The sequence below is a fragment of the Amblyomma maculatum genome, chromosome 3, assembly GCF_055883805.1.
Source record: "Amblyomma maculatum isolate TAMU_Amacu chromosome 3, ASM5588380v1, whole genome shotgun sequence".
In the NCBI taxonomy this organism is placed as follows: Eukaryota; Metazoa; Arthropoda; class Arachnida; order Ixodida; family Ixodidae; genus Amblyomma; species Amblyomma maculatum.
This window is the reverse complement of record NC_139346.1, coordinates 186,253,181-186,279,906: the sequence shown is the minus strand read 5'-3', so window position 1 is coordinate 186,279,906 and position 26,726 is coordinate 186,253,181. Positions and strand designations below refer to the sequence as shown.

The 26,726-nt window shown below is 43.0% G+C and overlaps 1 protein-coding gene across 2 annotated transcripts in view; it reads left to right on the top strand.

The window, feature by feature from the left end:
- The window catches only part of Vps13D (vacuolar protein sorting 13D), a 120,659-nt gene that overhangs the window by 31,911 nt on the left and 62,022 nt on the right, over window positions 1–26,726 (top strand). For both annotated transcript variants that reach the window (XM_084598941.1, XM_084598940.1), the window contains exons 25-43: window positions 112–277; window positions 1,246–1,412; window positions 2,273–2,443; window positions 2,669–2,814; window positions 3,760–3,913; window positions 4,047–4,608; window positions 6,562–7,045; window positions 8,267–8,416; window positions 10,818–11,060; window positions 12,157–12,418; window positions 14,835–15,013; window positions 15,640–15,808; window positions 16,126–16,384; window positions 18,994–19,165; window positions 21,445–21,641; window positions 21,782–21,861; window positions 23,798–23,949; window positions 24,340–24,418; window positions 25,849–26,009. In XM_084598941.1, the coding sequence (XP_084455067.1) occupies window positions 112–277; window positions 1,246–1,412; window positions 2,273–2,443; window positions 2,669–2,814; window positions 3,760–3,913; window positions 4,047–4,608; window positions 6,562–7,045; window positions 8,267–8,416; window positions 10,818–11,060; window positions 12,157–12,418; window positions 14,835–15,013; window positions 15,640–15,808; window positions 16,126–16,384; window positions 18,994–19,165; window positions 21,445–21,641; window positions 21,782–21,861; window positions 23,798–23,949; window positions 24,340–24,418; window positions 25,849–26,009 (3,953 nt within the window). The remainder of the gene's footprint in view (window positions 1–111; window positions 278–1,245; window positions 1,413–2,272; window positions 2,444–2,668; window positions 2,815–3,759; window positions 3,914–4,046; window positions 4,609–6,561; window positions 7,046–8,266; window positions 8,417–10,817; window positions 11,061–12,156; window positions 12,419–14,834; window positions 15,014–15,639; window positions 15,809–16,125; window positions 16,385–18,993; window positions 19,166–21,444; window positions 21,642–21,781; window positions 21,862–23,797; window positions 23,950–24,339; window positions 24,419–25,848; window positions 26,010–26,726) is intronic.

The following is a 26,726-nucleotide window of genomic DNA, read 5'->3' as shown; positions in this document are numbered from 1 at the left end:
TCTTCTTTGGTTTTGAGTGGGCATTCCAGATATGCTTCCTAGGATCCTTATGACTTGCTGGAACATTTGCTTTTGGTGCCACTCATGCATGATGTCGCTGTTGTTGTGCAGGGAGGTGCATCGCAGAGCTGCAGGTGACAGGAGTTCAGGCAACGTTTTCCAAGACTCCTCAGGATTCGTCAGTCACCATGTCTGTGCATGGCCTCCTCTTGGTAGATGCCCTGCAGACATATGGGCCTGATTTTGAGCTTCTTGTGGCTTCACACAGACATGTCAGGTAGGCTGAGTAATAGTCTCTTTCTATGCAGAGTGACTACTTTATCAAAATGGGCATAAATGCTGGGTCAGGGGGAGCATCTTCGAATTCTCAAAAACTGATGAAAAAAGTAAAAGGACATTAGAAGAGATGGAAAGAGACAGATCACTGACGCTGCATTATCTGTTGTATTCATGCTTCTTCTAATCTCTTAGTATTTTTGAGACGTTTTTAATTGTGAAAGATTTGCAAACTTAGCAACGTGCATTTGAAGAGACCCCTGTCGATGCCTTGCAGTTATAGGCTCACCTTGCATTAGTTTGTTTTAGGGCTGTCTTATTGATCACGCCTTGCAACTTTCTTGAGCTGTAAGGCAAACAGCGGTTGGCAAGTGATGGCTTCGCATTTGTGGAGTTGAGAACTCTTGCAGTTAAGGTTAACATGTTGATTTTAAGTGGTATTGTTGGCCAAATCTGCAAATAATTTGTCCTTGTTAGTGAATGTCTTCTATACCTGACGTCCATTATAAAGATGAGGCCTGCTAAAAGGGAGAGATAGGGTGGACAACCAATTGGGCAAGAAATGTCTCTTATTGCTGATTGTCTTTTACAGTCAAGTCTCTCATAACGGGGCTAAAGTGTATTGCTAATATTGCTAATGAGTTAAATCTTGTTTAGACTCGATTGTATGGTTGTTTTTGAATACGGTGAATGGGCTCTTCAGCCACTGATTGAAACCCCATATGGCATGCTACCACTGAGTTGTGTGTCCAGTGTTTGCAAAATGCGGCATATTTTAGGCATCCTTGGTTGCTTGACTTGTACTAATGCAGCAGTCAGCAGGCTTTCTTGCTGAAGTTGAAGCATTCGTTACAGTTTTCACACAAGTGTGGGAGTGCACATTTTCCTTCAGTTTCTGGATGAATGCATGGTTTGTATCAATGGCTTTTTTGCAAGTTCGTGATGTCTCTTGTTCTTGACACCATGCAGCATGGACAGCCGCAGCGGTAGCATCAGGGACAGTGATCCCAACTCGCCAACTTCTCCGGCGACCCCTCCTCTGCTGGCTATGCAACCTGCAGCACCCATGCAGACCATAGCGGTGCCAAAGATTCTCTCTGCTATCCTCTCCACACTGCAGTCAGCTTCTCCAAAAGGTGGGCGCTCAACTCATCTTTCTCCTTGCTCTTGTCGCTCAGCTGTTGTCCTTGCGTTTGCATCCAACTAGACCACATAGGAACGAATGCAAGGTAATGACATCCTGGACAGTCTCTTAGGTTGCCAGAAGGAATTAAAAGAGGAAGCCAGTATTTCAGGGGTGGCAGAAGGTCAGGTTGACAGATGAGATTAGGAAATTTGTTGGAAGGAGATAGCTGTAATTGGCTCAGAAGAGGTATAATTGGAGACCAGTGGAAGAGACCTTGTCCTGAGTTAGCACAGCTGTGATGGCGAGGATGATAAAACATGTCCTATTTACACGAAAAATCTGTAGGATTAAAGCACTGAGAGAGTTTAGTAGGGTATGGAAAGGAAAGGAGGGTGACCAGGTACAGGACTGAACATATTGCACTAATTCTTTAGTTGCTACAGTAGCTGTTTAATTTTGTCTATTTGACATGTGATGTTTCTAAGAACAGTTCATAGCTTCTACACAGCAATGGCACATATGCCGTCAAGCTTTCTTGCGCCTGCCCCATCAAAGTGGCTCATAGGTTAGGGCACTCTACTCCCGATCTCAAATGCAAGTTTAATCCCAGCCGCTGCGGCTGCTTTTCGAGGGAGGTGAGAAGAAAGGTGCCTGTGCGTGCTGTGCAATGTCAGTGCACGTTAAACAACTTCAGGTGGTCGAAAATTTCTGAACCCTCCACTGCGGTGGCCCTCATAGTCCGAGCCACTTTGGGCACTAAACCCTGTGAAAACAAACCTTTTGTTCACCCACTGTAAGTAAGCATTTGTCAACACTCAATATTGGGCAGTGATTGTACTGAAAGAGCCCTCTCATTCTTATTTCTTGCAGTGCTATTGGACAGACATCGTGCCTCTCCCATCGGGATGCTGGATGCTCACGAAACAGACGCCCTGATCACGGTTGAAATCTCCATAGTGAATGTTCCAAGTTCCACCCCAAATGGGGCCGCTGAGCAGGTGTTCATTGCAGCTGTGCAGTTCAACAACCTTGATGTGATTGGTAAGTTGTTGTGATTTTCGATTTTGTCAAGAGCGAGTCTAAAAAATTTGGTTGCCTTCTGCAGCGATGGTTTTGACTGAATATAGCTTTATATGATTTTGCCTCTCAACGTGAACGCTTTTACTGGCCAGCATTTTGGAGCCAATGGTGCAGCGTTTGAAATGTTTGATGCTCATGTTTCTTGAAAGAGAGCTTCATGCTGCATGTTGTCCTAATATTTTACAGCGAACCAAGAGACCATAGTTGAGCTGGTGAACTTCGCTCGCTGCTTGAAGCCCCCCGATGCACTAAAGGTGCCCCCTAAGAGGGCCTCAGCAATGGCCAGGATGAGCATGTCATCTCAGTTTGACCTCAGTCCATCTTCAGTGCAGGCAAGTAGCACGGCAGGGGGGAAGGCGAATGGAGAGTGCGTAGTTTACATTTCATGGGGCCATTTTTATGCCGTGACCTGTTTGGTTTCCGACTGGTGTCATTACTCGGGCTGTTGCAGCAGTTTTAACAAGGCCTTTAACCAGTCGCATTGGTTAATTCGTTAATTCTTAGGAAGCACCATGGGAACTTTAGTACCCCTTAATGAGTAAAGCCTTTCATAAAGAATATCTCCCAAATTTGCTGCAGAAGCAGGGGAGTGCATAGAGAATGTGTGCCTACATCATAGCAGCCTCCTTTTTGTGGTACATATAGCACGGGGAAAGCTGCTGGCATATCTAACCACCTTATCGCCACTTACACTGCCGAAGATGTGAACCGCACCACAAAATGGCGCCCGTGACGTCACCTGAATACTTCCTTTTGTGATCTTGCAATAGGCCAAGGCATGTTACTGGCCCGGAGGACAGGCCAATCCTAGCAACACTTGCCTGTGAAATTGCAGAGTGAAGATCCAATGTGATGCATGTCCTAGCAGCTGGTTCCTGAGGCTGAATCAATGCAGTTGAGCCCCCAGCAAAAGACGGGCACCCAGAACATTGGACACGCTTCTTTTATTTTCCTGTACTTCCACAACTTGTAATTCTTGTACCTGCCCATGTAAACTTGCTATCCACATCATCACAGCCTTGTATTTTTCTTTTGTTGGCTTTATTGCTTTACTTGCAGCTCTGTGAATACAGCTGCTTGCCTAGGCTTTGTTTGGGCAATGGTGCTTGCAAGAACCCTGCTTACTACCATTGCCTTGAGCCTGCTAAGTGATGGCACGAGTCGACTCCCCAATGTTGCTGTTGCAAATGTAACAAGTGGCACGTAATACCGTATGCTTCCATGCAGCCTTCAGTGCGGCTATATGCAATGAACAGGTGTTCTCTGTTTTTGTGCAGGCCACTCCGAACCAAGTCAACAGCATGCAACTCACATTTGACTTCCATCGTTTCAATGTGTTGCTGTTGAGGGCTGTGAGCAAGAAGGGCAGCGTATCTGGCCAGAAGGTGGCCACGGCCACTATCAGCGGGGCCAGGATTCAGACTTCAATAGGTAGGTTTCCTTGGGATCCTTGATGAATTTTTGGCAACCTTCAGTGTCAAAAATGGTAATATTTGCGGTTCCCTAAAAAGGTAGTGGCTGACTAAAGAGGTTTGCAATGCATTTTTCCTCATTTTTGGATCAGGTTCAACCCTCGAAATCCAGGGCACCCTGGGCGGCCTACAGGTGTGTGACCTCATTTCCGAAAAGACGCTGTACAGAAGAATTGTCAGCATGGGCAGTGACCCACACCTGATGCAAGACTTGCACGACCCTCTCGGCAAGCGCCACCACGCGGCTGGACTTTACCGGTCACTTCCGCTGGCTGATCCTGCAAGCAGCGAGAAGGCCTTTGAGTTTACTGTCAAGCGCTACGCCGCTCAAAGCAGCGACAAGCAGGCTGAGTCTGAGTGCTTGGAGGTTGTCGTGCGCATGGCGTCGGTTTGCTACACGCACTCCCCCATGCTGCTGCATGAGCTGGCCTCCTGCGCGGCGGAATTCAAGCACTGCGTCTCCATGCTGGCCCAGTCCATCAAGAATGCCGCCACCGAGGTGGCACTGGGAATTGTGAACTTGCCCGCACAGACCATGGCACTCTCGTTCCACGTCTGTCCACCGTCGGAGAGTGTTACACTGTCTGCTGTGCAGAGGGAGGTCTCGGTGCACGAGGCATCTGATGTGCAAGCTGCGCTGCCACTAGATGTGAAGTGAGTGGAAAACTGTTCCTGTTGGCAGTCTTGAAAGAGATCTTGAAGCGCAAGATCGATCCTTCCCTTTGCTTTTTTCAACTGCCGATTACTTGCAGTTACTTTTATTGCATCACTTGTGGTAAAAATGCACCCAGGTAGTGATTTGCCTTGCATGCGAATAGGCGTCTCTCGTAGCCCAAGTTATTTTACCCTGTAAACCTGACCATCGTATGAGGTTTGGTGGGCACTTTTTCTGCAAGGGCACCGTCAAAGGAACTGAAAGATGCATGAGTGTGAGTGAGTGTTAGAGCAGTCGCATTGGAGGTACAGTGCTAGGCGCTTTTTGTACCTTCGGGATTTTGCTTAAATGCGTGTATACATGCAGTTAAATGTTTGTATAGTATGCCACTATTAGTCAACAAATTTTTTTCATTGCTTTCTCTGCATGCATCCTGGAATAAATATGCAGCCTAATTGTGGTCATACAAATTACACAATCTGGGATAAGCAAGTATCAAAATTTTCTAATGCTAATCGAATGCGAATGTGTGAAAAAAAATGCCTTGAAATATCGAATCAAATACTATTGAATATCTATGCAGTGAAAAAAAAAATTAAAAGTAGCGAACATTTTTTGTCTTGTTTATTTAAAGGGGGACAGAGCTCTTGAAGGGCCAAAAATCGCAAAAAAAAAATTTAAAAAAAAAAACGGCTTTTTGAAAATGACATTTTGGAAATCTCTGACCCATCTCCTACGTACCCACTAATTGCTTCACTTTCTTGGTCATTAATTTCATTTTTTAACGTGCAAACAAGTCGAAAAAATCCAATTCCACTTTTCTTTTTTTTTTTTTTTCACTTTCTCAAAGTAAGGTTTTTGACGGTTTGCTAATTTCTTCGCATCTAGAGCAGTTGAAGGAATAATTTACATGCTCATAGGTGATTTAACTATACACTGTTAGAAACAGCTTTCACATTTTGTTCTTGCTAATATATTTGTGCACTCTAATTTACGTAACTCATAAATCACATTTCCCCACATTAAAATTTGGCAAGTTGTAAAAAGGCTGATACTATTGCCTTAATCAAAAATATTCCTATGTTGTATTCTTTATACTGTATACCATCTAGCCACACATTAATAATAGTTTTCTGATTAGTGGCTCTTCTATATAGTTTCTTTAAACAAAGGAGTGAAAATATCAAATATTTTGAAAACTAATCAAGTATCGAAAAGTGATTACATCTTACAAACCAGCATGAAAAACTGGTTAAAACTGTGCTGTGAAAATATCGAATATCTTGATAACTAATTAAGATATCGGAAAAGTGATTACATGTTTCCAATCAGCATAAAAAACTGATTAAGACTGTGCATCTTCATTGCATTTAGTCTAGAAGTTAGGAAAAATGTTCCAGGAGCCCTGCCCACCCTGAGAATTGTGCTGTATCATGAATGCAAAAAAAGTTGATTTTTTTCAACACAGCTTTCTTCCGTAAATCTCTGATGGCTGCTGTTCATGTGGTAACACTTTATTTATGTTTTGTATTGACAGTTTATTGCAGTGATGTGTGCATGAGCCATAGTCACTCTACTGCTTGTTCCATGGTGTGGTAAGAACAGCAAATTAGTAACTGTTTACTTTTACGTGTGGCCGTTTAAGCTTTCTTAGGTTGATGCATTTGGTATTGCTTCTCATGGATGGAGCATTGCAAAGTATGCACAAGTTTAGTCGGGTGTTTTTTTTTTTTTCGGATCGCTTCCTGTTTGAAGACCAGATTGATGCTCTTTCAGAATTTTGGGGTTTTGAGTCCAGAGGTCTAATAAGTTCTCCCGAGTTTGTGTAGGTGTAATTTTGTGCGGATTGAGACAGTTTCCTTTTTTCTGTGGTATCTTGAAGATTGTGCGTGTGGCTCTTTTTCTCTAATACAAGATGCGGTAGCTTATTTTTATCATTCTGTCTTTCATAGGCTCGACATTCTCCTGCAGACTCCGGTGATTGTGCTTCCTGCGAGCCCGTCTAGCCACGACGTTTTAGTCGCCCACCTGGGTCGCATCTCGGTGCAGAATACAAACTCATCTGTGCTCCAGTCGGCCCAGTTTGCCTTCAATTCATGCGACCCACATAAGGCGGGCCTCTTCTTTGTTCAGTTTCGTGACGTGAACCTCTATTCGTTGAACATCAACGAGAACATTGCGGCAGCAGCGGCCGGGAAGAGGGCACCATTTCTTGATTTGCCGTCGGCTGATTCGCTGCCAGTTGTGGATCTCTACAGCTGCAGAGCCCACGGCCGCCCCATCTTGCATGACACCGTCATTGAGTTCACCGTTCAATACAAGCAACCGCAGGACGAACTGGATGTTGGCTGGTTCAGTGATGGCACTGGCTGGCTTGGGGACCACGGGGATCAGAGAAGCACCTCTGTTCAGCCAAAAGGACAACCCATTCTTGAGGTAGTGCTTTTGTAAGCATTTCCCCTTGTAGTATTCACATGCAGGGACAACAACAGAGAAGTTTATGTTTTAGCAACTGTGGCATATTTAGAAAGGCATGACGGTGTCTATTGCAAAAAGCATCTGCATGTTCACATTTTTTACTTTGTGCAAAGGGGACATTTTGTGCAACACGCAATGCTATTTTGGGTTGCAGTGTATTTTATAGGTGCGTATAAGTCCACCCTAAATATAAATCAACCTCCCAACCTTGCTGGCAAAAAAAATCTTGACACTGCACATTACTACATACTTTCAAATGTACTGCAATACTAAATGTACCTCATGTATTACTCATGGCTTTGCAGAGATGTCTTAGACCTGTGTACAGGTCAGCTCTGCATATTGATCAGCACTCCAATTTCATATGGTAATTTTGTAAAAAAAAAAAAAAAAATGTTTACCTATATTTAACGCTGTAGTGTACGCTAAAATTTTGTTTTAATTAGAGTAACAACTAATGCTTCTTCTGTCATAGTATGTTAAACCAAGAAATATAAATGTGGTTGCAGCTAAACATAAGTGACATTCCATGGGTTACTAAGATGATAAATTTTCTGCCATCCTGTTGTTTTGTTATGGTGACAATGCCACAATGCCTTTCTCTGTTAGACACAAAATTTTTTTGTTCAAATGGGCCAACACGTTTTTATTACCCAGCTTTACTTGAACTATGCAGGGTTTGCTGATCCTGACATTTCACGTAGTGAGGTTGGCCTGCCAATTATATTGTAGGATTGCCTTTTACAAGTCTAAGTCAGCTCCAAATCTGTCTTTTCTTGCAAGTTCATTATGCGTATAGTCGAACGAACTTGTTTTACATCCTTAATTATTCCTTGAATTAGTCTTCTACTTGTGTGTCACAATGCACAGTATAGGTATCAGTATTTTTATGCGTATAGTCGAACGAACTTGTTTTACATCCTTAATTATTCCTTGAATTAGTCTTCTACTTGTGTGTCACAATGCACAGTATAGGTATCAGTATTAAAACACTAGATGTATAAATGCAGTTTATCTGTGCAATATATGACAGATTGAGAAAAAATGACAAGGTCCTGATATTGCGACACAGTGAATTTCATGTTCTCTCTGGTTTAAATGTTATTGAGGCCCGCATTGTGTTGTAGTGAAACAAACATATTTTTTGGATCACAAGTTTTGCATTTTTTTATCTTCCAGGTGTCTGGAACTGTGATAAACGTGCTCAAATTTGCAGTCACGAAGTACCAGTACGAGCTTCTGCTCAAGTCAGCCAAGAACATCACGTATTACAGAGAAACTGGTGCTGAAGAAGATGTTGCAGAGTCCCTCCACTTGTCTTCATCTTGGGTACTGTGGTATTCCCTTGTATAGTGATAGCCAATAATGATAAGCAGCTGCAGCAGCTGCTATCACAATCCTTCTTTATGTTGGGCGGCCTGGTAAGTTTTTATCATGCCTTGATGTCTTGTCCAACATAATCACTGTGAGCCAGTGTGATAATTATCATAATTGTTTTCATGATTAGCCAAATTATATTTCATTGGCGCACAAAAGCCTTTCTCAATAATATCCAACTGCCCTTTCTCGCATCAGCCATGGCATTCAATAGCAGTGAATTTACAAAGCAAGTTATGACTCTTTTTTTTTTTTTTTCTCTCCGTGGTTTTCAGCTGTTTGCTCACTTTTTGTCATTCCAGCATGTGGGGAGGCCAGCATAAGAGTTAGTACAAACTGTAGTGGCAAAGTAATGAATATAAATATATTACAGGTATTGTATGCCTTACATGATTTATTGTGACTATTGTTGTAAAGGTTGTTCGGGAGTCAGGAAAACATGAAAGGCTTCCTAAAAGAAAGCACTTATTTGGCTGACTTGCACCCGTACAGTAAGGAACAAATTGATGGCGGTGGTAGCAACAAACATGCTCTGTGGCAGTGCCTGACTTCGCTTGATTTAAAGCTAAGACATGACTTTTGAAGTGAGGTGCAGTAATCATCTATGACAGTCTTGAACAATGTAACACCTATTGCGGGTGGCTAAAAACATTTAAGGTGAATCCTGTAGCACTCCTGTCAGTAACAACATGATAGAATTGAGGCCAATGGCTTTGAGCATGAACAAATGAACACTATTAGAAACCTGTGCGGCAATATCAGCCTTACTTGGGACACCTTAGTCATTATTAGGCACCTGAAACCGTAATGTAAACAACTGTTGTAAACAGCGATAAACTATAAAAAAAATTTTGATAAAACACTTAATGGGCAACTCTGGTGCTTTTTTCATCATTTTGAGTTATTGATTGCATTACATTTTTCAGTGTGTCCAGACTCAGACATAAACAAACTGTCTTCTGAAATTTTATGCAGAACCCTTTTTTTGAAGAACAAAAACAGCAAATCGAAACTGAAACTGGTTTCATGGCCACAAACAACTTTCCAGTTGACGAATCGATGACGTCACATACAGTATTGGAAAAACACTCACACACACTTTGGGTGGTGGAAATGAAGACTGTAAATCATGACGCCGTACATGAAATGCCTGAGATAGCCATATACAGGCTTCACAATTTCTTGATCACAAGGAGAGCGGGCGCTAATGTGGGTATAATGTTTGTGATGTCACAAACGCAGTCTTGCTTGCAGAAATCATCTGAGCTGAGGCCACGAAAACTGCACATTTTAAAATGATTTGTGCAAGAATGAATTATCGGAGGTTGCCCATATTTGGTAGAAAGCGTTAGGGCAGAGAGGAAAACCTACAGTAAAATTTCTACCAGAGTAGCCAAACCCATATTTGGTAGAAAGTGTTAGAGCAGAGAGGAAAACCTACAGTAAAATTACTACCAGAGTACGCAAATGTCGGGAAAACCTACGGAGTTGCCCTTTAAGCTCCACCTTTAAGGATATGGTGCAGCAGTGCTAAAGGCTCCTGTCTGCGGCTTCTCCTCTGGATACTGGAGGGAGCTCCCGAGGGAGCACAACAGCAGGGTTAGCAGAGCCTCTTCCAAACGCACACCCCTGAAAGAGCCGGGCACCAGGCCGGGGGACGCTTGTACCCAATTTTACCGGTGGGTGTCCGGCGGCGGGTTTCGAACTGACCACCTCCCGCAGCCGAGACGGGCTGCGGGACACACACTTTGCAACTTGCTTATACACTAATCCCTTAATTTGTGCCTCTGCTATCTTGCAAATACTCTTTAGCACACAGTCATAAACTATGTACCACACTATTTATTCAGAGAACGGGGCTTTTAAGACTATTAATATCCAGTTGCCTAACTGTGTGAAAGCACTTAACGCTAGAAAAACTAGACACACTCCTCAGCGTTCATTAGCCCCAATTTTTGCCAAAACAAACGCGCAGTTCAGTTTTTCCCACGAACGGTTGCAGACTGGAATTTCCTCCCTGTTGGTATATTTGAGTCGGATGCTTTTATGGAAATGCTGGGGAGCCATTTTAAATAATTGTAGAGTGAACGGGATGCCTGTTTTTATTGTTCTATTGTACATTGTTTTATCATGCTCTCTTGTTATATCTGTATTTTTATGCAATGCTTCTCCTGCTTGGGCCAAAGTGCTCGCCTGCAGTATGTCTAAATAAATAAATATTGCGTTAAACTGCAGTTGAATTTCATGTGGTAGCTCCTGTTCAGTAATGTTTTTTGTGCCTGCCCATTCGGCTGACGCTTCCATGGGTAAAGACATTCTTTTTCTTTCAATTTGTTTCTGTCTTGATGTGCAGGAAGAATTGATATCGATGGACGCGCCTTTTGAGCACGATAGACCAGACTATAGTCTGGGAAGTGTCACTGAAGATGGCTCAAAGCATATGGCAATCAGCTACCGCATCAACTTTGTGCTGCCAGAGCTCATCATGAACATCTGTTCGGACTTGTGCAACGACAAGCAAGATTTGGTTGCCCTGTCATTTCAAGAGTTTGTCGTGAACTATGAGCGAGATAACCCATACGAGACTTCCATCCAGGTGAGTCAGCACTGCGATAATGTGAAGTTACAGAAATAAGTGCGCATTTTTCTGTGAATTCCTTCCTAGTGGATGGGCGTGGGGATTGGTTTCAAATAAAGTCGTGTAAATGTCAATTGTTTTGGTGTGAAGCGAATACGAATAATGAATATTGGGTGCAAATGGGATATTTTTGAATGATTTAGAATATCAGTGTTGGCAGTTATAACTCGAACACTTTTTCTCAAAGCACGGCTGTGAAAATAAACAAGAATACTGCAAAAAAATTTATTTTCGCCCATCAGCAGTATAATTTATTGTACCTGTGAGGATTATGAGACACTAAATAAGGAAAGGGGCATCATGTAGTAGTAGTAGGGCCCGTTCTGTAGAATAAGGCCTTCCCTAAAGTTTTTAACAAGTGAATTCAATGTAAAAAAAAAGTCTACTATCACAGTTCCACTCAATGCTTCCATGATACTGGAAAATAAATACTAAATGCTTTGGTATGCTGTGCTTTGCAGCCCTCTGAAGGTTAATTATGATCTTTTGAGGAAGTTTCTTTTTTTTTTTTTTTTCTATTTTAGTTCCAGATGGAAAGCAGTTCCAAGAAAGTTAGCAAGGAGTTTGTTGGCTGGAATGCCTTCTCCCGCTCCTCCATTTTTTATTGCAAATTCGTCACTCTACATGTACTCTCCTTGATCATTAAATGCTTGCATTTGTTTGTTACAATTTTACTATTGGGTGCAAAAGCACAGCTGTGACCTATTTTTATGAGTGCTCATTTTCACCAAAGCAGAGTTTTTCTTTTCTGATCATTGCATGCCCTTGATGATACACGTGAACATGTGTGACAAAATTTCTCTTTCTACTGCTAATCACCCCCCATAGTTCTCTGTCCCTCTTTTTGCTGCCCCTGAACGAAGAAAATAAAGCTTCACTTTGTGGATTGGAGTGCACGCCAGCTAGTCAGTGCACCTACAAGTTTTGCGATTAAAGCTATGGGGAGGATCAGTTTCACAACTGTTCTGAAATAGCTGCAGAGTAAGATTATTTTTGTCGGAGGTTCAACATTCAAGTACATAAAAGAGTGAGCTTGTGTGGAATGTGCTTACAGCTTGCTTTGAAAGGCATTGTCATGGAAGATCTTGTGGAGCACCCTGAATCCAGCCATCGCTACCTGATTCGGTCGAGCAACCCAGACAGCCAGCAGGCCGGGGACTCCAAGGATGTGCGACCACCGAAGTCGGACTTCATCTCGTTCTCATGCCCAGATATGAAGTACCACATTCCCACCATGGCCGCCCACCCATCCCTTCCGGACAGGCTGTGCACTCAAAACGCCTTCCAGGCCCATCTGAAGAAGAGCAGAGCCACAGGTACACACTCCAAGGCTTTTTTTTTGTGTGTGTGTCGAATGCGAAAGGAAATAAGTTTTCAATTTTAGAGGGATACTGAGGACAAATTGAAATTGGCTTGCGTTGATTCAGTGCCGCATTCTAATCTCAAAGAGACCACTCTCATGTAAAAAGGACCATTTCTAAGTTTGTTAAGATGAACAGGTGAACTACAGGTGTTGCCCTCATCGGAAAATTTGACATATGAAATGTATTCACTAACACCAGCCTTCTTGCACGAATACCGGAGTCTGCATTACACCACCATAGTGGTAACCCATCCTTTTCAGTAACAGTTTCACAATCTTAGATCGACTGGCAAGAAAATTTTCAAATCCAATTTTCTTGGTTGTACTAAATGCGTCTCTAGCTGCGCTGGGCAGATGTCAGCATGGACAGAGTCAGAAGATCAACTTTTACTTGGATGGAGTTGTCTCCAGTGTCCCTCTAAAAAGTGCCGAGTATTTATGAGATCATTCTGTACATATAGAAAGAAGAATTTCGCATTTTTTTCAGGAGCGAGACTAGCTTTGTTCTTGGAATGTGGTTTATCACTGGCTGCAAACCTACGCCTTTTAATCTCCAGTTCATTTTATTTTTTATTCTTTTTTGAAGTCATCAACAAAGCAAAATTATTTTGACAGCTTCAAAATGTACAGGAGCTATAAAGAAAAGTGCAAGCAAAAAAGGCACCCAGGTGCTCCACCATTGGAATTTCTTCTCATCACGTTTGTACCTGGATGCTAACAAAAATGTGCTATAGCCATCGTGAACAAATCTAGTAAGTTTTTACTACCACCAAAGCATAACTGTGACTAAAGAGGCAAACGGTGGAATATATAGGCACCGCACCATTCGCATTACTTTTTGTGATGATAGTACACATTGGTCTCCATGTATAATGATGAGTTCCTACCTTAAGGTGGATTTTCAAGTTTGAGCAGAGGAATGAGTCGCTTAAAGTGTACTGAAGAATGCTGTAAATTTTGAATTGAATTGTGGCCTTATTTGATCATTAGTATCACTTCTTGTTTGACTTCTTGAGAAGGGCTTTTTTTATTTTTTAATTTCAGTAGCAGTTGCTGAATTGCTTGCTCGAAGCATCTGTCACAAAAAGAGAATCCATTGCTTTCTGCCGACATGTTCAAGCTACAGTCAGACGAGTAAAACTATAGTGAGCCACAAACCATAAACATAATGTTTGCGTCACCTGTAAGTGAGCAAGACCAAAGCAGTGTTCCCATGGATGCGGGATCGAATCCCGGCCTCGGCGGCCGCTTTTCGATGGAGGCGCAAGGCAAGGTGCCCGTGTGCCGTACGATGTCAGTGCACTTTAAAAAACCCCAGGTGTCCGAAATTTCCGGAGTTCTCCACTACGGCGTCTCTCATAGCCTGAGCTGCTTTGGGATGTTAAACCCCACAAACCACTTACGTTATTGTATACAGCAATCGCAGTGTTGCATAATGATGCCTATGAACCAATGGAATGGTTTAAAAAGAATTCGCTCGAAGTGAACTCCTCAAAGATTAGTCTGATTTGATTCAGAAATCCTTTGAAGACAACAGTGACTGGCTGTCCAGATTTTCTCCACAACAATCGTCGGTAATCATGTCGTTGCTCCTCATTTGAATAGTCCACTCAATAAAATACGTGGGTGTGCTCTTTGGGTCCAGTATATCTTGGGAAACTCATTTGGTTCACGTTTGCTTAAGAGTGTAGCTTGGTTGCTTTATCGTTGTAGAAGCATAAATTCCTTCCCAATGAAAAAAAAGGTTGTGCATGTACATGCTTATAGTATACTTAGTTATGACATTACAATATTTCCCTTTTGTCCACGTCATTGACATAGCTGTATTGATTCGCCTTTGAAAAATATTCTTAAAAGTGTGAAACACAATTTGCCGGCAGTGTCATCGAATAACATTCACAAAGAACTTGGTTTTCCGTCTTTTCACTCCCTTTTCATTCAAACAGTGGTATATGACATTATTGGTGCTCTGATTTTAAATGCTACTTCTATAACTATGGTAAAAAAAATCTACTTCATTTGATGTGAATATTTTACTCTTGGTATTTTATGGACCTGTGTGTTGGTTCATTCACTTCACCTGCCATGAACAGGCGACCTTTCTGATGTTATTTTTGTGTGTGTGTGTGTTTTAATTGTATTGCAAAGGTGATAAATAAATTTGTGTTGCTATGCAAACTTACCGGGCCAAGTCCCACTAACTGCTAATGGCTTAGACTGGCCTGTTGAATATTGTAAGCGACTATGACGGTGGTAATGATTTATTATTATTGTTATTATTATTGTACATGCAACATCTAGCAACAATTGTAGTTGCATTAGTAGCAGTAGCACATTGTTGATGCACTCTCCTGCTTCCTTTCTCGCAGAACATGCTAAGAAGAGGGGCCATTGCAGCAGTACGTGTGCGTCCCCCTCCACTCCACCCCCATCTCCTTCGGGCTCCATGACCCCTGTGGCCTTGGTAGCACCAGAAGACTCGCTCATGCACATCAACATGCGCCTCATCGACCGACACTGTCCGGATTTCGCTTCCAAGCATAATAGCGTAAGCGGGTGCCACTCATATTGTGCTCATTGTACTGCTGTGTGTTGCTGAAAGCAGCCTCAGAGAATACTTTTGATCACTTTGTATTTTACTCGTGACTTAGTTAGAGCAGGTGTATTGTTAAACTGGTGAATCTACCTTGCATGACATAGCAGTAGCAAGCATTCTTGTGGAACATCCACTTGGCATGATTTCAACCAACACCTTGGTACAAAAGATGTTCTGAATTGGGCACTGGTAAGATTCGTTTGACCTTCTTTTGCATAGGAAAGTGCAGTGTTTCTTGCATATTTTAGTTTTTTTCTTTTTTTTTTTCTTATGGTACAAGTAAGAATTATTATGGTAACTAGAGCTTTTGCGTAAGCTGCTGAAAAATGAAAATTATATTGAAGCAAAGTGCGCGGTGCAAGGAGCACCTAAACAGAAACCGAAAAGCGTACAGGATGGCTAAACACAAGATGAGGACTTCAGTCTCATTCCTTTTTCTTTGCCCTGCGTTTGCAGTGCCTTTCAAATTGATTGTAAACAAGCTGACCCCTCAACATTTTTCGGCTACTGGAGCTTGCTATTGAAGACAGACGGAGACCTTTAACCAAGGCCGGCACTTTTCGCTGTCTTTTTTTCAGGTGAGCAGGACTGTGACTGTTGATCTGAACAGCTTGGAGACAATGATAAACTCCCAGACCTGGGTGATGGTGCTTGACTTCCTCGGCCTGGCTGCGGACCTTCCAGAAGATCCAAGACCTGCGTCCAGGCAAGACTCCCAACACAGAGAGGACTCTGAAATAGACCAAGGTGAGTAACACCTTCTAGCGTCTTACCATTGCACAAAAAATTGAGAATAATGTAGCTCTAGCCTGTTGGGGCTATTTGCATGTTGCTTCTTTGTTGTATGGTCATACCAATACAAATAATAGATCCAAGTCAGTGGATGTGTTAAGGAATATTTTGTGAGCTTTAAAACATTGTCAGTTAATGTGGCCTGTGTATTTTCTATTACCACTGTCGTTGTGGCGTCCCGCCCAGAACTCGTGCTGATATTATATTGGCAAACACTTACTGCTCCCTATCTTTTTCTCTAGAGTCTTTTTTCTTTTTTTTATTTCTCGCAGAAATTCCAGCTGAAGTTGACAACACTGAGCTTGAGGTGAACATTCACAACTTTGTGGTGACGCTGAACAAGCCCAGCTATGAACTGGCCAGAGCCACCATAAGCGGTTTCTCGAGCCACTTGTCTTTACGTGACTCCAACATTACGTTACGAGCAAGCCTTGGCAAGATCTGTGTTCTGGACCTCACTGGACATGGCCAGCTGTACCGGGAGCGCTTCATCACAGCTGGTCCCGAGGCACTGCACTTTAGTGTGTTCAAGTATGTGTCCAATTATGTGTTCATGTTCACCTTCTTGCACCTGCTTTTGCGTTCCAGCCTGACATTCTGCTGCACTGCACTACGCTTTCAGTGCAGCTTTACCGTAACCCAGCCACTGTTTAATTCTGTGCTGCTGAATGCCGTTTATTCTGGAGAGGCCAAAGGTCACCTCGCACAAGACATATGTGGGCTAAAAGGGAGCCCTTTTAAAAAAAATGCCAAAGGCTGGCACTCTCGCAACAATTACTAATTTTGGAACCAAACTGCTTTGTCTCCCTCCCACTGTATGCCGACATGGTAGGGTACAACCCTGAGTTGGAAGCCATTTTTCACTTTTTCTACCACACTTTTATTCTTACAATAATAGTTACAGTTGCGTAGTTAATGCATGTCACAAGCAGAATGCATCCAAAGTAGTTCAGTTACGTGTTTACTTGTTATCCTCCTCGAGAGCAGAGGAATATTCAATGCCTTCTCAGCTGGAAGATATGATGCTGAAAATGTGAGTGGCTTTAAGAATTGGCAAGATCTTCTATTGAGTCTGTAGAGGCTGCTGTGTTGGATGCTGTAAATAGGTAAAAAGTTCAAATAGGATGACTTGAATGTGCAGTTGAAATTGCCTTCATTATTGTATTCTTATTTTCCTGACACTTCGTCTGTTTAACCCATTGTAGGCGCTGGGGCGTTTGGATATGTGGCTTACTCAAGAGGCATCTTCATATTGAGTATAAATTGATGGTTCTAATATAGTTTTTCAGCATTGAATGGCCTGTAAAACCTACGATATAGAGCTCATTCATCACGTGACATCATTTGCATGACACGGCTATGCTGGCAACCATGACACGCAGCGTCGTTTTTAGTTGTGTGTGGGCACAAGAGGTGATGGCACCATCCTGCGCCAAGGAAAAGACAGCAAACTTCCAACTCACACCTGATGGCTAGGATTCGAATTAACGCCCGTGACATGCTCGCAATCCTGTGGCGTTCTTAATTATGCCGTGAGGCTTACTGCTTTTGTAGCAGTAATCATCATTTTTGCTTGGATTTGGAAATTGTGAGAAAAATTCGTGAGATAGCAGCAGGCGATCCTGAAAGTTTTTTTGGTTTCGAACCACGCAACGTTATGACAGCTGCCGCAATACAGGGCTGCCACATCTGCCACTCTCTGTATCTGATAGTGAATAGGGTCTATAAAAAGTGACTTGTCTCGCAGCCATGGAGAATGGCAGGAAATATAAAAAAAATTAGGGGTATGGGAATATTCGAAAATTAGAATACTAATTGAATATGTTTTGTTCGGTTAGTATTCATATTCGGAAAACTGATACGAACCGTTTGCAAAACACTGCAAGTCAGCTTTTCTGCATTGCAAGAACCCCTTTACCATGGTAGCGTGGCCATTCATTGGAGCAGAAGTTGGGTACAGCACAGAATACTTCTATATCAAGCCGCACAAACCTGAAAAGCAGCATTCTTTCGGTATTGGAAACTTAAAGCGCTGCACTGCAGTTTCACCGCATTGCATGCTCTATGGCGATGCTTCACCGCGTGGACTATGCAGTGAAGCACCCTCAAAACACGAGGCCATTTTGTGAAGAAGGACCCTGGTTACTGCATCGCACTGCAAACTAGTAGCGGAGGCCTTTCCGACAGTAGGCGCAAATCGAAGCACTTAACAAAGCCTTAAAAAACTTCGTTCTTCTTTCACTTCCATCTCAAATGCACACAGCCATCGTATTGGTGTTCATCGGCTAGAATTACTGTGATGCAAACAGTTTTCGGCACTGTTTTCTGGCCCATTCGGTAATTCGAGCTGTCCGCAAATTGGGACATTACTTTCTGGACATTTGAAGGCTAAATAATGAGATTTTACTGCATTCAGCAGCGATATGACAGCTCCACCTAGTTTACTGGACAAAAAAAAAAAAAAGAAAACGGTATACAGAATAAGATTTATACTGGATTTTTCAGTAGGGTGCGCACTTCTGTGCTATTGCATTTTAAATACCATGTGAATTCTGAAATAAACAAGGCAGACATTTGATATTTTTAATTTTCAGTTTTCTTTTTCACTCATCAGATACATGTACACTATATTTGATTCAGTATTCAAAGGCATTTTCCTCCATATTCATATTTGATTCATATTCAATAATTTTAATGTTCACACACCCACCCAACATTGGCAAAGATGCATCTATTCTTTTCGAATATTGAGTGTGTCTTCTAGGAAGACCCTGTAATGTTCTTGTGCAAGATTTCTTATGAGCATTGTGTGTTCTATTTCATGGTGTCTTACAGAGCGCAATACTCAAAGATAGGTATTGCGTCTAAGTGGGCACCTAAATAATTGTGGTCATTTGCCTGAGCTGCAACCAGAGTTTACGTGTGCAACTTCTCATTGTGGCCACACATGTTTTGCTCTTATAGTTGCATGTCCTGTTTTTCTTTTTTCTTTTTGATTGGGGGGGGGGGAGTGGAGGTCAGTCAGTAAGATGCAGATGTTAGGCTAAAAGCTTATCTGCAAAAACTACTCTATGGCCATGTACGCTCAGTTTGAAGGCAGAATTTCTTGGTATTTATGTCACTTTTTACATTACATGCAGGTACGGAGCTCCAGATCCCAATCTCCAGAGAGACTGTGATGTCAAGGTGAAGTGCGAGATGTCCTCAGTGCAAGTTGTGCACACACAGCGGTTTCTGACCGAGGTTATCGACTTCTTTGCGGACTTCAGTGAGCTTCAAATGCTTCTGAGAGCTGCAACAGCTGGCAACAAGGTTTGACTTTTTAAAATTTTGGCATATACCATAAAACCCTGCGCATAATACAAGGTTGTTTTTCCCGATTTTGTCATGTCAAATTTCCGCCTCGTATTATGTGCGAATCCGAACAGATTTCATTCTAAATTCGCAGTTCCGACCTCGTTATTAATGACCACTACCAGCATCAGGTTTTCAGTGAGAGGAGGCACTGTCCAGCTGTGGGGTCTGCTGTTTTGGTGGTTTCAGTTTCACCACGCTGACCCCGCGATCCTCGCGGCTGCAGTGCCCACGACGCACATGCGACCTAAAGGAAGTCAATCGCACCTTGCACGATGTAGAGATGGAGAAAAGATCACTCGGCATGTTGCGCGGGTCTCTCACGGGCCTCCCGAGCCATGTTGGACATGCCCGGCAGCCAGATCGCGGACACTTCACCAGTATTCCCAAGGAGCGCATCGGTCGCGTTTTCAAGCAAGTGTGGGATACCGAACGGTTTGTTGGGGGTATCGAAGAAGAGTTTGTATTGAAAGATGTCTCCAGCAAGGGACTCTAGCCAGGCGATACACGTGCCGGAAACGACGATCGCGAAAACCCTGAATTTGAGAACATTTCTTGGGCCCACATTCTGCGCATCTGCGCACGGTGCTAGAAGCAAACTAGTGTAGAGCATGATGGCCAGCAGCTCGTGCACTGCTGTCCCGTGTCCGAGCTGGAGGCAGCCTGCTGGTTTTAGAACAACGGGAAATTCTCCGATGAAGCGTGTCAGTTCGAGAAAAAGAGCGAACCAGCACTCGCACATGATGTTTCGTGGCATATTATTCGACGCCTGATGCGGAGCGCCGTTGGGTGCGAAAGCGCGGAGCGCTAGGCCTCTCTGGACAACTGCGAAATGTAGTGCAAATAAATGCTTTTGCTGATCTTTTCTTTATCGCGTTACTCGTGGATGAAAACATTTTTTTCTGTTCTTGCTATTCCGAAATGACATCTTGTATTATATGCAGGTTCGTATTATGAGCAGGTTCTTATGGTATTGTTAAGGCTGTGGAGTGCGCTGTATTTGAATGTTAAGGGTTTGAACAGAGCGAAACATTAGATGCCCCTTTTAGGCTTTTTTCTTTTTTTTTGTTTGTTTGTTTTTTTATGCAGTCATTTTCTTTTATTATTCAGCTCACATCTTTGATGAGTACCACTTAGCTGTGCTCGAAGGTTTCGATGTAAAAAGCTCTTCAAAGGCTTCTGCTATCAACTACTGACCTGTGTTATCAGCTACAAATGTGTGCATGCATGAATGGATGCATGCACATACGTAAAAGAGTTGCTACCCCTATTTTGAGAATGATTGTTTTTTATATCGCAATTTTATAGGGCTGTGTGACCATTTGAAGATTTTAAACAAAAGCTTGGCATGAAGTTCGAATAAGGCCCGCCATATATTATTTTTTCCACCGCTATTTAAAACTAACTGATATGCCCTGTACCATGCTGCCCCAAGAAGTATGTATGAGACAGAGCGTTCAGCCCTGCAATGTGGTCCATTGAAATGGCAGAGTTTGTAATGCTCATACATGTCCTCAGAGGTTGAACCACATGAAAGTCCCAAGAAGGCTCATCAAACCTTTGGTCTCTGATCTCTGAAGCCTTGGCTCATTGGTAGCCCTCACCCATCTCGTGTATCGAGACATACTGCTAGTTTAGTATCTCCCTTCACCAACAGCAAAAAGGTGCTTGCTTTTCCTGTGCTTATAACTTGACAGTGACAGAACTAATATGCTGCCTTAGCGTTGCAACACGCTAATAAAATATCAGTGTTGTGTCTTTAAACAGCTATAGCTATTAACTGCGTAAGAAATACTGCCATACTGAGTGCTGCTCTTTGCACGAATACTCATTGAATATCTGGTCACGTAGCAGACGTTCGTGACAACATTTAAATTCATTTTCAGTTTAGTTCTCTCATTATTGAGTTCATGTTTGATTCATTATTTTGGTAAACTATTCAAATTCAGTTCATATTCAGAGCCACTTCGCATAGTCATGATGATGTCTCATGGCACATGAGGGGGCACACTGAGAGCGGACGCTGTGGGAACACCTTATGGTTGTACCCTTGGCATAGCAGAAGCAATAAGCAATTTCCCTTGCAGGCTTCAATTGCTGAAGGAAGGCTGGCATTGTTCCCGCTCTCATGCGGAGTGTCTTAGGTGGCCTCACTGAAGTTTGTTCCTTATGACCCCTCAGAGAATGTGTGAGATGCAGCTCACTTTGTGGAATGTATTTTTTCATGTTCTCCACAGATGAATCTGGAGGCTTGCAGAGCACCCCGGGTTCAGCTGGAGGTGACTGCAGCTTCGCCCGTAATTGTGGTGCCCCAGTCTTACAGGAGCTTCGATGTTCTTGTCGCCAATCTTGGGAACCTGAATATCACCACAACGTTTCGCTTTACTGGAGAAGATAAAAGTGCCTCTTCATCGAGGCGCTCCTCAGTTGACATGTGAGTAGTCTGCCACGGTTTTGCATCAGTAAATTAAACATATAGTTTTCAACTGTGGCTCAGTTTGAACTTTTTGTGCACGAAAACAAAGGACGATTGGTGCACCACCGTAGCCCTGCATCTTTCTTTCTTTCTTCCAGTTCACAGCAGCAGCCTGCTAGAGAGGGCTGCATTGTGATAAGTGCCGAAGGAGTTATGAGAGCCCTGGATGACCTGAAGGGTGAGAGTTGTGCCTCGTTAGCTCAAATGCAGAAAGACTGGGAATAGACATTTTAGACAATGGATGCTGCAGTGCAGTGTGACAAAAGCATCATGGCATGTGTGAAAATAATGGTAAATAAGTGGGAATACAGTCGAACCTGGTTATATCGAACCCGGATATATCGAATTTTGGTTATATCGAACTCACGAAATATCCCCTTGAAAATCCCATGTAAAAGTATAGGAAAGCCGCGTCATATATCGAACTAAATTTCACCGGTCGTTCGATATATCGAACTCCGCACCACGCACTGGAAAGTATGCCTTCCCCAAAGACGATCGCATCACCCTTCGCCGTTTGTAGCCTGACGTTTTCAAGCCACGCGCGGAAGGAATGAGAGGCGACAGCTGGTCTGGGCAGCGCCGCGCCCATTCCCCAAAGGCGCGCGCATCTGCAGTTGTCGTTTCCCGCGCGCCGACACATGACGTTTGCAAGCCATGTGCGAGGGTGTGCCCATTCTTTTGCCGAGCTATCGCTCTCCTTCAGCACACGCAACGCATGCGCCAAGCCAGCTCAGCTCGTTTTCAAACAGACGTCGGACGCTTTCTCCAGCGTGTGTTGCGAACCCTCTGCGTGTAGCGGCGCGGCGGCTGACGAAACGGCAGCTCTCTGATTTTTTTTTTTTTTTTGCGAGAGTCATCCTTTCTTATCATTGTGCTGTACGCGCGGTGTAGCGTAAGATATGGCGGCTGCGGACGTTAAGAAGCGGCAGTTTTTTTTTTTTTTTTTTTTTTTTTTTTTGCGGGGATGTTTATTTTTTTATTTATTTTTTTTTATCGTTTATCCTTGCATGTATGAATCAGCGAAAGCACGCGGTCAGCTAGCTGCTGCGATCATGACACCCGCCCCAAGCGCGGTGTGATAAATCGAACCAGGCTTGTGCAATCAAGCCATCACGGGCACTCTGCCAAGTTCGCTCCCCGCCACCGCAGGAGCTATCAAAAGATAAACACGCCCTGACGTTATCGCTGCGCAGCATCTTGGCACGCTGCCAATGAGCTGTGGATGAGACGACCGAAACGGACTGACGCGCGCCATCGACATGCAAGCGAAAACGCTCGCGATTTCTGCCGCCGCGGCGACACAGAAACCTTGTTTTGAGCTGCCGCGGTGGCTCGAGCGGCGAGAGGGACCAAGTTTGAAAATTTTCACTCTGTCGCTGCCGATCGTCGCTGAGATCGCTCAGTCGCTTGCATGTGAGCGAGCTGGCCTTAACGCATTTTTTTTTTTTCATATTCTCGGGTGCAAAAGTGGAGGGTGGGTTCATTATGCGAGTGGGTTGATTACGCGACAAACACGGTATCGTTTTTTCTCATCGTAAGTGCCGTCTCAAGCCGATTTCTGTATATTGAATTATCGATATATCGAACTATTTCGCGATCCCCTTCGAGTTCGATATATCCGGGTTCGACTGTATTCAGTAAAACGGTTACTACAGTCTTTCTACTGATCATCTAGCAGTTTAAGATTGACCTGATAGGCTTGTTCAGAATGAGGCTCAAAGTTTAGTTACACTCTGAAATAGTGTTTTTTCTGGTGTAGCTTCTGCACTGCGAGAAGAAAATAAGGTTAATTGATCATCTAAGAATGCCTTAATTTTCTTTTTAAGTTAGCTTGAAAAGGCAAAAAAAATAGAGACACCACGCAGGTCTCACCAATTCAGCTACAACAGTGATGGGGGTCGTTTTTACATTCACAGATATCTGTGTGTGTGTGTTTGTGTGTTGCCTTGAAAGAAAATGATAAAGGGGTACACAAACCGAATGTGCTCCATATGTAGCCCAATTGGCTACAAAGTGACTGGGCTCGTCTGATTTAGGATGTTCACCCTAATAAATTCACCCTTGTTATTATAATCTGTTCATTTGCTTTGTTTATTGTGATGTCCTGTCAGGTGATAAGTGCCTTCTACAAGCCATGGATGTCGAACTGGTCGACATGGACGTCTACTCCGGGGTGTGCGTGCCAGCTTGTCAAGCCATGCCTCTTAATCACCCTGCAGGCACATACACTGTGCAATTTCCATCCATTTTTATCAAGAAAAATGTGAGCTTCTGTTGACTTGGCCAGCTCTGTGCATTCTGCCAACTCTTTTCTTGCCTTTCTGTTTCTTTTTTCTTTTTTTTGTAGCCCTTGCATTACAGCAAATTGGAGTGATAGATGCTCATGTGTGTTGTGCAGTCTTTCTTTTGTAAAATTACAAATTATAATTAATCTAGAACTGGATGTGGAACAAGACACTGAATGGTAAACATGTAGTTTACATCCGTTCGAGGGCTGGACTTTAAAAAAGTCCTGTGCACAAACTACTGGCGTAGTGGAGCACGCATTTAACCCCGATACTTGCCTGCATTGTGCGGGATTGAAAAGAAACGGTTGTCGATTGGTTTGACCGTAGTTTAAACCCTGCCTAACATTTTTGTTCTTTTTTTCCAGGGCGGTCCGCTTCTTAAACAGACCTTGATGCTGCATTTGTTAGTCGAGAAAAATCTCGACTCTGCTTTCAACCATTTAGGTGAGATTGCGGTGTATATTTTAGTGATCTGTAATCATGACATACTAATATGTTAAACTCCCATTATGACAAGTTCATTTAAGCTGAATTTGCGGTTAATGAAACAGCAACAAAATTTTCTCAAGAACAACTAGAGGGCACAGCAGTTTGGCCGTTGATGGGCAGGAACTTGAACGACAATTTTTAGAAAACAAAAAAAGGCCCCTTCTGGTGTTTAGCGCCATTTCAGTCATATTCCGGATCTTAAGCAATAAGTGGCTTATTGGCGACTCCAGATGTCACGGAAGACAGCTTTAAGCGCCTTGCTTATCCAGCTTCACTGCGCAGCACTTGGTAGTGGTGGTCCAAGCGCAAGCTGGGTCAGTTTCTTCAATACTGAACTGCATTGTGGAAAAGGTGCATCACAACAAATCTCGGCCACTGTTTTCACCACCTGTGCGACAACCGGCTTGGTTTGGGAAGCCTCACCACAGGTTTGGCGATGTAAAGCTACAAGTGGCACACTTCTTCCGGGGCGCCATCAAAGGGTGTGAGAGGTGCGAACGCCTGCCAGCCATCTAATTAAGACGCAAACGCTTGCTGCACAACCACCAGCAAACCTGGCATTGCAGGGTAGTCTATTGGCTGTCATCTGGGCAGTCACCGTTTGATATTTAGGATTTAGATACCTTTGCTTTACACTTAGATGCTTTCTATGTATAAAGTGAGAAGTTCATATGCCCGTTAACAGTATTTTGGGAGAGGTTAATTAGTCAATCATTCGTTAAATTCACATTCATATATCGAGGTTTTATTGTAAGCGTACCTATGGTTGACTACTAAACCTATCACGTAATTAAAATTTGTCAAAATTATAATCATATGTACTTCCCTGGAAATTTTGCTATCCAGGAACATATCTATAATAAGAGCTGTGTAATTTTGTCACACGTTTGAACAGTAACATATTAATGAGGTTCTGTTGTGTATACCTCGTTGCTGTGAACTTACTGTTAAATTATTGCTTGTGTTGTTCAAATGGCTCAGTGCAGCATGACGCCATGTGAAATCGTTGCATTTTTCTTTCAGGAAGTTGTGAATGCAAAGATTAGGCTCATTTTATTTAACAAGTTATGCCTCAAAGATATATTTAAATATTGTCTGCCAAGCTGGCATGCAGTTTTCAATCTTGGCAGGAACTAGACATCACAGGACATTGAGCTGTCACAAGTGCTCCCATAACATTTTTTAATGCACGTATTCATTTAATTTAGTGTTCACATTTTGCCAATGTCTTTAGTAGCTGATTTGTGCTTCAAGGGGAATTGAGCTTTTCAGATGCATAGTGAAGTTTTTATTACCTCACTAGCCGGCCACTGGAAACTTACCTTGACGTGTTTATTTTTTCGTATTTTACGCCACATTTATGTGCTGCTGGCATTTTGTTGCAGTGCCTGACTGGACAGTTGAAGGCAGCTTCTCTTCGGTGCATGTGACACTTGATCGCAGCCAGTATGCTCTGGTCCACGGAATTCTCAGTCGGAACCTTGCAGAAAAGGTGGAGCGTTCATCTGCGTCCAACTTGACTCTTGTTGAGCTTTTCCCAGAACAGGTATGTGTATTGGGGACAAGCCTGTGCGTCACAATTTATCTCAAGGCTAGAAGGTTGTGACTCGAGGCAAGGGACAAATCTGTGGCCAAGGCCAAAGCTCTTAGAGCAGTTGCGGAAGATGTAATGATTCCTCTTCCCTAATGACCCTGCTTATTCTTCTCTGCTCCGCTTCTTTTTCTTGCATTTTTTTTTTTCAGGGACTAGGTATCTTGCTTTTATTTTTGCATTGTCTATTTCTCACAGCCTAAACTTGTGCTAATACCACACTTGTCGAGATTTCTTTTTCATTTTTTTATTTCATTGTACTGTTTTAAACTAATTTCACATTGGAATGTACTTGCTGAGATGTGAGTTCATGTCTTTCATGCTTGATCTGACATGTGAAATGTGTGCTGAAGGATACGAAGCATGAATATAGGTATAGGATGGGACCTTGTCTGGTGGTGTCGTTTGAGGAGGCCGCTATGTAGCACTCGAAGTTGACCAAAAAGCATGTAGCGTGCTCGTGTCTAGTGTTTGGGAAGAAAACATTGCCATCGCTGGTGCTCCTGCTGCTTCGCTGGCACCAGCTGTCGATATTTAATGTTAATTACTGACGCTGGTGCCATCTCGTGATAACTAGAGTAACTGCCGCGAGGGAAAGTTGACTTTAAGGGGAACGATCGGAGATTGTTCCCCACACTTTCTAGTGTTCCAAAAGCAAATGTTTTGATGGCT